The 9,916-nt window shown below is 30.4% G+C and overlaps 1 protein-coding gene across 1 annotated transcript; it reads right to left on the bottom strand.

Annotated features, from left to right (window-relative positions):
• Positions 1-4,142: 4,142 nt before the first annotated feature.
• LOC130825721 (uncharacterized) lies at positions 4,143-9,611 on the bottom strand. The gene is made up of 4 exons (XM_057691101.1): positions 8,474-9,611; positions 7,358-7,759; positions 7,187-7,243; positions 4,143-6,044 (listed from the first exon to the last, which is right to left on the bottom strand). The coding sequence occupies exons 1-4, from the start codon at positions 9,411-9,413 to the stop codon at positions 4,534-4,536; spliced, it is 2,910 nt and encodes a 969-aa protein (XP_057547084.1). The 5' UTR covers positions 9,414-9,611; the 3' UTR covers positions 4,143-4,533.
• Between the last annotated feature and the right edge of the window lie 305 nt (positions 9,612-9,916).

Here is a 9,916-nt window from a genome sequence, read left to right as displayed (position 1 = left end):
GTAAACAATTTTATGACCAAAAATAGCAAAAACCTTTTATCAAAAGCTATATTAGTGGCCATGAAGCAAGTAAAATGTAGTATTGTTAAACATGTGGAATGGGTATTTCCTTATAAGGACAAAAAAAAATAGTTTCAACGCTATTATATTATCTTTTCACCTTATTTTTCAATCTTTTCCTAGTGGATAACCTTTGATACTCTAAATGGCACTTGAAGTATAATCACTACACTTTAATTAAACGTTCACCTTTTTAGAGTACAAAAAGCATATCTATCTAAGAATGGCAATATATACTTGCACTCATCTAAAATTTTCATACCCACTACCTATTAATTATCTAGAGTGAGTAAGATTTTCATACACATGCCCACACACCTATGTATACATTTAATCTCATCCTCACCCACTATAATCAATTAGGTTATACCCGCCACACATTCACTTCAAGTACGTATTATATAGTCCATAAATCCTTATAAAGTTAATTATACATCTAATTTTGTTTAAATCATACAATAAAGTAATAGATTAATATCCATAATTCTTTGTCAATAATTTTTGATAAAAATATACTAAATTGATATAAATTAGTAAATTATAGATATAAGACGAGCGAATATTGGTTGGGGGGGTTCGGAATTGGGTAGGGCAGGTGGGTATGGAGCTTGACAGGTGGATATGGGGAGGATAATATCTTATATCCATCACTCACCCACTACCAATGGTAGATAGGACTTTTCATACACATACACACCCACTACGCACCAAAATCATACTCATAATCGCTCCAATTATGGCAGATTCTGCAAAACCTATATAATTTTACTTATCTGTCTTCCCTATATCGATATCTATCTATCTATATTTTTCAATTACTAAAACAAAATACCATTGATATCATCTACTTTTAAAGGTGCATATGTGTCAATCTCCTATGAAAATCCTCCAAAATTGGATGATTTCATTATTATTAATTATAAGATATCTTATACTTTTATTATTTTTAATTTCACAAAGATCCATTACAACATTATTATCCATGTTAATTGATTATTGACTTTACAGTACAAACATTTAAGGTATTAGGTGTGGAAATATATTCTGGAATAATATAATTCAGTAAATATTTAATTACTTAGATTAGCCAAATGTATTTAGGGAAATTTTTGGTTGTCCAAGTCATTTCTCTAATTAGTTCGTAAGAGTTTGTATATGTATTAGGATTGTAATTCTAATGAAAATTAATACAAAATACACAGAATTCATTCTAATTCTTCATTAGGTAATTACAATCATAATTCTAAAATTTTTTTGAACAATTTATAACAACTCGTCAATTTCTTTCAATTTTTTATGCAAACAAAAGTATTCAAATTTTATTAATATTTGATAGGATTAAATTTATTTTGATTCCTATTGAAACATTATCACCACATATTGTATATAGTTAACAATGGATTTATTGGTATTGAAAAAAAAATTATATATTGATATTATTCATAAAATAACAAATGATTACCAAATATTACTATTATTAACTTGATTTAAAAAAATCTTATCATTGTGCATTTGTATCTAGTACTTGTAACTAATGTCTGAGCTAGGTATTTTTAACACATTTAGATGTTAATTAACTTATTTTAATATTCATTCCTTACTTTTGATTAAAAAAAAATACTTAACTTATTTCATTCTTCTATATAGGGTTAAACTGTAGTAACATTAGTACATTAGAGTTTAAGCATTATAAGAATTAAGAATAGAGGGTCCGTTATTTGAAGCTCCTGCATATCCATATTTATATTTAATTATAGTTGTTTGAATTGTACTTCGTTCAGCATTCTAGAGAGGTTTAACTCTTCTTGCTTCTCACAACCTACACTAGATTCTACACTTCATTTACATGTTTGTTGATGAATTAGGATTTAATTATAGTACTACAATTGATTGTGATTTTTTTTTGTGCTCAATTTTTGAAAAGTTAGGTATTTTTTTATTTTTCATTTAAATGTGCAGAGTGTGTGATTCTATGGTGTTAATTGTAGGATGAAATTGACTTAAATGTAGATGATAAGAATAAGATTATCTTGTTAGATCTGATAATGGATTAAAAACCTGAGAGTGTAAGAACTGAAACTGGTAAACATATCCTCAATTCGCTACCTTTACATATGTTTGAAAAACAATGCATATTAAATTAAATTGTGATAAAAAATTGATTTACATTTGGGTTGGTGCATTCATTCATGAATTCAATTTCTTTAACTAAATCATTCAAGTCTTCTAAAGCTTATACCAAAATATTCCAATACATTGATACATGGTGAAGTGTTTGACGGGATGATGTTTACCAACAATGGTGAAGTGTAGTTAGTAGAAGACAAAGTTTGCTTAAAAAACAAAGAAAAGGTGATAATTTAAAGCCACCAACCCTTAGTAAGGTAAATTACATAAACATTGAACTTAACAGTAAAATACCAAATTTTAAGCAAAAAGGCTACGGCTACAAACTAACTAGTAATTAAGTTGCTACCATGTGGAAAAAATTAAAAAGTTACTATCAATCATGTTTTTTCAAAAAACATTGTAGATTTTTCCTATATTTAACTTATTATTTCAATTACCTCAAACGCATGTATACTATTTTATATAAAAATAAAAAAATAATAAAGACAAAAAAATATATTGTATTAAAACATGTGAACTAATAACTAATAACTTCTACTATCCAATCTCTTTTTTCAAAATTTAACTTCCCTTTAAAAAAATCCTATGTATTAGTTAGTTTAATGTTATGTTTAATCAATAGAGAGATTTTATCAAATATTAGTATTACGGGCCCTAATCACATCCACATCTAAGCTATTTAAAATTCGTATTATATTGTAAACTTCTTAATGTTAAACAAAAAAATTATGCTAGCACTAGCAGTTTAGGACTCAAAACTTTCTAAGAGATAAGTTTTCTAAATTCGTAGTACTCCCTAGTCCCTGCCTTTACATCTAATTAATGGTACTTGCATACTAGTAATTCAATCCAAAATACACTTAACTGTGCATAATAAATAATAAAAAGTTTATATTAATGTAATTTATATATATTAAAACAAATCAAATATGAGAAAGAAATCAATACTAACCTTTCCGTTTGAAAGAATTAGCTATATATCTTTTTTCTAATTTGTCTAATTGAATTTTCCTTATTTTTATTTTTGGTGATGACTCACGCATTTAACTTAACATCGAATCTCACTGACATATTTCTCTTACTATTTCTTGAAATATAGTTTTATTGTTTTTTATTTTATCATTTTTCTTTATTTTTAAGTTTTTTAAATGAGATTTTAATGTTTACGAGAATTAAGAAAACTAAAATCTTTTAGATACTAAATATTACTCCCTTTGAATAGATAAAAGGAATTTGGGTTTTACATCAAAGCCAAAGAGGGTAGGAAACTACTTAAAAGTGGATGCAAAACTCTCTTTTCCATAAAGGGCATTAATATTTATGTGTTGTTGTGTTATTGTAGTAAGAGTAAAAGGGTAAAGAACAATTACAAAAATAGAAATGGGGCATAATCAATAAATTGACCAAATAAGAAAATGTTCAATGAATAGGAGGTAGTATAATATTGAACAATAAATTTGATGGAAGAAAAGTAGGAACCATATACTTTATAAAAATATTAAACGAAGATTAGAGGAAAAAAAATATAGAAACCACAACTAATAAAAAAATATTTTTAAAAAAATTTAGTAGATTATATATGTGGACCATAAAAAATATAAAAATTTTAAATAAAGTTAGAGGAATATATGTGAGGACCATAAACATTATTAAAATATTAAAATAAAGATTACCAAGTTTATTTTTATCTAAAATTTATGATATAAATATAAATATTTTCTTATGAGAACAACAAAATGAACACCCTAACATATTATATGGAAACTTTTTTATAGAAGGAAAAAAGTATGATTTATTAAATTTTTTTTGGAACGGAATATAACATTATGTTCCCCCAAATCCAACAAAATAAATACCTAGAAGAAAAAAATTGTAATCCAGACATTTCATAAAGAAGTTATCAGACAAGCCCAGAATGGTAGAGCACAAACCATTAATTAAATATATAATGGATTACTAGTATTACCAGTAATTACCAAAACTTTCCTTGTTGAGAAGTCACAATCACATCATATTTCATCTCAATCTCTTTTCTACACTTAATTCCTACCTACAATAACTAATTAATACCAAACCATTTTTATAAAATATGTTCATTTTTTCCTTGAAAACCCTAGCCAAAGCAAGAAAAAAACCCCTACTTAACGGTCAATTCTGGGGTACTTTCCCTGTTCATATACAAATCCCTGACAATTCTCACATACCCACAAAACATTTCACCCCAATAATAATAATAATAATAAAGCTAGGTAAAGAGAGAAAAATTAAATTAAAGAGAAAGTAGTCCTAATCAAAGACCTGTAAACATTGCAGAAAATTGAGCAGCAAAAACATGAGCGTAAGTTAGCAGCAGCGGCTAGAGGCGGCGGATGATAATGACGACTGAATCTGCAACAAATGATGGTAACAGTCAGCTGCTGTTGGGCGTTGTTCTGGATTTTGATCCATACATTTCGCTTCTAACTCTTTTAGCTGTTTTCCTACTCTTCCTTCATATTTCACTTCACTTGTCTTTATCAAATACCCTATTCCATACACATCTACTTTCACTCCATGCACTCCTCTACTCATTTCTGGTGCATACTTTTCTCTCTCCTCCCCACTTGCCAACTCAATGAACGGGTTTATTTGCGGTGCACCTAACGCCTCCTCGAACCCCGCCACAAACCACCCTTCCTCCACCTCCTCGGCCACACTTGAGGCTGTGGCCGAGGAGGAACAAGACGCCGCCTTATTGATCATCAACACCTTTTCCCATGACAAGTCTCTATGCATGAAACTTAAATCATGTAATGCTACTAATACTTTAGCTACTTGTTTTAGGGCTAAAACTAACTGCTCCATATTCTTTGGTTTTGATTTTACACCTTTAGGTTTAAACACCAATGCTAATTCTTCTTCTTCATAGCTGATCATATGTTCTACGTGAGGAATTACTCTTTGATCCAACACTGTGTAGATTTCTTTTGTTGTTTGCCATCTTCTTGTATTAGGGTAATATCTTGTTGTCATGTTTGTTGTCATTTCAATGATATTTCCTTCTCCAAGATCTTGACGTTCATAATCACTTTGACAATTATTTTTGATGCATTTCTCGGCTAATGAGGCTAATATGATCCCTATTTTCCAACATGGGATCAGTAATTTTACTCTTTCAGAAGGGTTTGATAAATCTAAGGAGTAAAGATCAGTTCTAGTAATTTGGGTATGATCTTGAGATGATGATGAAGATGGTGAAGGTGAAGGTGGACTTAATGCACAAAATGTAACATTATGTCCAATTGCATAGTACCCTAAAATATAAGGGATACCTTTGTAAGTCCATGAAATTTTTTGTGTTATAGAGGAAGAAGGATCAATATAAGGTTGAGATTCCCTTAGCTGGTCGGTTTCTTCACCTCTCCATAAGCAAAGATTCTTCACCATTCCTGTTAGATTCGGCCATTGATCTTGAAAGGACTTCGAAACTGAGGATATGTAGGGTGTTTTTCTAGTAAAAACCATCTCAAAAGGGCAGAATTTTGCAATGACACGGTTGATACAATCATCCCATAGGGCAATGTAGGAGTCCCTTGTTGAAGAGGTTGAAGCTGTGATGCTTGGGATGGTTCGGATGAGTGAGCTTAAGATGTCAATGGTGAAGGATTTACAGTCTAGAGGTTCATTGGCAGATGTGGTGAAAAAGAGCTCTCTTCCTTGAGGTAAATCGCGGTATATGTCCTTCCGGAGAGGAAGCCGGAAATCTTCTGGTGGTGGTTCTTGTAGGTACCAAGAGAGCTCAAAAAGGGTTGGAAGTGTTTTTGGTGGTGCTCTTAGACATCCTAAGTAATATTCTGTTGGGTCTTGGAAATCCCCTAATATATAACAATAAATAAGGAAATCAACAACACGAATATATATCATAGAAAGTTACAAATTTTAGTTTATCTTATGAGTATAACATCAATCGTTAGGGTCTCAACAATTAGTTAATTTACAGTTTTTGTCAAAATAGTTTCATGGTGATGATACCTCAACATTGATTTTATAAATGGACTTTAGTTTTAGATTGGCTATTATCTAACAAATTGTGAGTAAAAGAACCAACAATCAATTTAATTTTTGGTTGATATGGTTGAACAATGACTTAAGTGTCAAAAGTTGTGTTATACACTCTTAAAAATTACAATTTGGATTAATTATGTTGGATGTGCATTGATTGATGTATAATAAACAAATTTGCAAAGTATAATTTATTGACAAATTGGTGTTTTGTAAGGTTTAATTAGAGATGTACATGTTTATTGAAATGGGGTTAAAAAAACTTCATATAAGTGTTATTTGGAATTTACTTCAATCAAAAGAAGTTTATTTGGCCTTTGGTTGGCTTTCATCATTCATGTAAGAGTAAAGAAAAAAAAATTAGATCTTGACTTCTTAATAAACATAAATGCTTGGAATAATACATCTATTATATATAATTTCTTTGAGTAGTTAATATGTTTAAAACTTGAATTGTTTAGTAAAGGGAATCCCTACATTTTTAATTGTTACAAAATATTGGCTACATATAAATGTAACTAAATACCATTTAGGGTGATCTAAGATTAAAATAATAACAATAATGCTAAAGTTTTAAAGCTCACTTACGTAATCGACTGCATCTTTTAAGACAGATCAAATGTAATACGCCCTGCTATTCATTGTTATTGTCCATTTAGTTTTGAACACTATTCATCAATCACTCTAAATACGTGTTTTGTTCATAATCTATTGGTTAAAATAAAGTCAATTGAGATTTTGTTTAATTCGTCATAATGTAAATTTCATTAATATGAACTATTTATAATTTTTACCTAAGCTCACTTAGATATATATTTAAGATTAAAATAATGCGTTGTACAAATGTACTAAAATCAAATGGGATCATAGTGAATAAGGTGGTAAGAGATTATGGGTAACAAAAAAATATAGTAGAAATTGGACATTAAAAAGAGCTAATAATTGAAAAACTTACATGATCTTATAAATGGTTGATCTGCGGCAATTGCAAATGGTATTCTCTCAGAGAAATCTAAGAAAAAACAATGCAAGAGAAACATTCATGATCATTTGCAATAAAACATACTTCTAAGTTTATATATGATTCAACTTTGACAAAAACAAAAATGTGGTTGTAATATGATACCAGAAGGTGAGATATGAGTTGAAGATGAAAGCTTTCTTCTACCAAACACCTTAAGCTGCTGACCAGGGACAAACCTCTCAACAGAAAAACCCTTAAGTGGGCCATCTTCATAGGCTTCCAAAGAAGAAGCAACCATTGATTCATCAAAGTAAATGAGTTCATCTGCATTCAATAGATTAGAACCTTGTACTTTTACTCTTCCTTTATGGTATTCACCTTCTTCTGCCCATAAACTCACCCATTCCTCCCATGCCATCCTCATTCTCCCTATCCTCCTTAGCTCCATTCTTGGGGACCCACTTGTGTTTGACAATGGTAGTGATGAATGTGGCTCAAACCCATGTAAGGGATTTCTTGGGTTGTTATTATTATGCATGTATGATTGTAATTGCCTTGCTCTTTCTAATTAATCAACAAAAAAAACATAATTAATCATATGGTAATATAACTAATCAAATAAGAGTATATATTAGCTAGCTTGCTTTCATCTCATTCAAATTGCTATATATTTGGGATAAATAGAGAAATGTAGAAAATTCATTCGGGATGAATAAGTTGTCATGTTGCTAAGTTTAATTTGAGACCGTGGTTCAAATCAAATATTACCTCTGTTCATAATGCTTGTATCATTTCAGCTTAACACAAGTATTCAGAAAATAATTACTTGATAGCAAAAAATCATTATTTGTCTCTAAATATTGATCAAAGTATAAGATTGAATAAAATATAGAATAAAAATAAAATAGACATAAATAGGATAATTTGTAAGTTATTTTATAACATATATAGTAATATAGTAAGCATTATAAAAACAGATTAAAAAGAAAAATGTAGAAATATTATGAAATGGATGAAGTATATGGTAATCTTTCATTTTAGTCAAATTGCTATATTTGAAAATGAGACAACTATGTAGCAATCTAGGCGACTATATGAAATAGGTACTCAAAAAGAAGAACTATATGTTAATCATCCTTAGTAGTCAAATTGTTATATTTGACAAAGGCATCTCGCGCATAAGATAGAAATGTAGCAATTTGATCAAAGACACTAAGATTGATTGTAATGTTATTGGTTATTTAAATTGAGACTATGTATATATGATGAAATAAGTACCAGAAAAGATGGTAGAGAGGCCGGGAAAATTATCATCTCTAAAAGGGTGAAGAGGAGGCAAAGATTTGAGATTGAGATGATCACAAGGGTTTGATAATGATCTTGATGATGAAGTTTGAAGATGATGAAGAGTTATAGAAGAATGAGAATGTCTCATTTTAGGGCCCATAAATTGTGATAATTCTTCAAAAACTTCTTCATCAAATGAAGCAGGTAATCTATGAATCTTTCTTTCATAAGGAGAAAGCCTAAAATAGCTTTTCCCTATTTGTTCTCTTTCACTACCTCTTTCCCATTCATATACTTTCCTAAATTCTCCCAACATATTGTCCCACTTTGTCCCTGCTGTTTTAGCATCTCTATTTACTCCATGTTTGTTTAAGAATTCTGCAACTTCTCTATCTTTCTCTGCTCTTGTCTTCCCTCTTCCTCCTCCACTTTCGAAACCTAAACTCGAACCAGACCCAGACCCGGACCCAGACCCGGACCCAGACCCAGACCCGTCTCCATGATATTGAGCTCTCCATGCCTTTGCAAGCCAAAGCATTTCATGGGGTTTCCAAACTGGGCTTACATACTTCCCTTTTCTAAACTGTTGTTGTTCTTGCTTGTTTTCTTGCCCAGTTGATGAAGATGGTATAGGTGAAAGTGAAGGTGAAGAAGATGAATCAGGAGAGGTTAATTGGGTTTGTGGGTTTGATGGAGATGGGCTTGATTCTGGGTTTTGTAAGCCCATTGGGCTTTGTTGTTTCCATTGATGATGAATCGTAGAAGTTGCAAATCTTGGTCTTTTAATGTTACTACTATTAACTTGTTCATAATCAAAGGGAGGAAGAAACAGAGGAGCTGGTGGTGTTCCTCTAAATTTCTGGGTTGTAATTGTTTCTCTATCATCTTTTGATGGTGATGATGTTTCTCTCTCATCTTTGGTCTCACTCATTTCATGAAATTGGCCTTTTTTCAAAGTTTAGTAATAGAAAAACAGAGGAACCTGTAAATTTAGTGATGAATTTGAACAACCATAACCAAAGAAATGGATATTTTTGAGATTAAGCATAAAAACAATGGGTTTTTGAAGAAGAAAAAAACCCACGTAGGGTTTTGGGTTTTGAAGAGGTTTGATTATGAGTAGCTTTAAATTTGCTATTATAAAATAGTATTAGTAAGTATCACGAATGAGAAAGTAGGGAGAGAAAAATTGAGAAAGGAATGGAGAAAAAATAAAGTCGATAGAGATTGTGGAACTGTATTGAATGTGACTGTTCAGTTTTGGCATTGTTTCTTTGCATTCAAAAAATTGTGTAAAGAAAAAATAAATAAATTTGATGGGTGATTAGGATTGAGAGCGAGAGTACGAAACAAAAATGTATGATTAATGAGAGAAGAGGGAGAGTAATGATTGTACCTTGTTCTGAATACCGCGGCTCTTTCAGATTTTTTATC

This window comes from Amaranthus tricolor, chromosome 10 (assembly GCF_026212465.1).
Source record: "Amaranthus tricolor cultivar Red isolate AtriRed21 chromosome 10, ASM2621246v1, whole genome shotgun sequence".
NCBI lineage: Eukaryota > Viridiplantae > Streptophyta > Magnoliopsida > Caryophyllales > Amaranthaceae > Amaranthus > Amaranthus tricolor.
The sequence above is the reverse complement of the archived record's forward strand: the minus strand, read 5'-3'. Positions and strand labels throughout refer to the sequence as shown.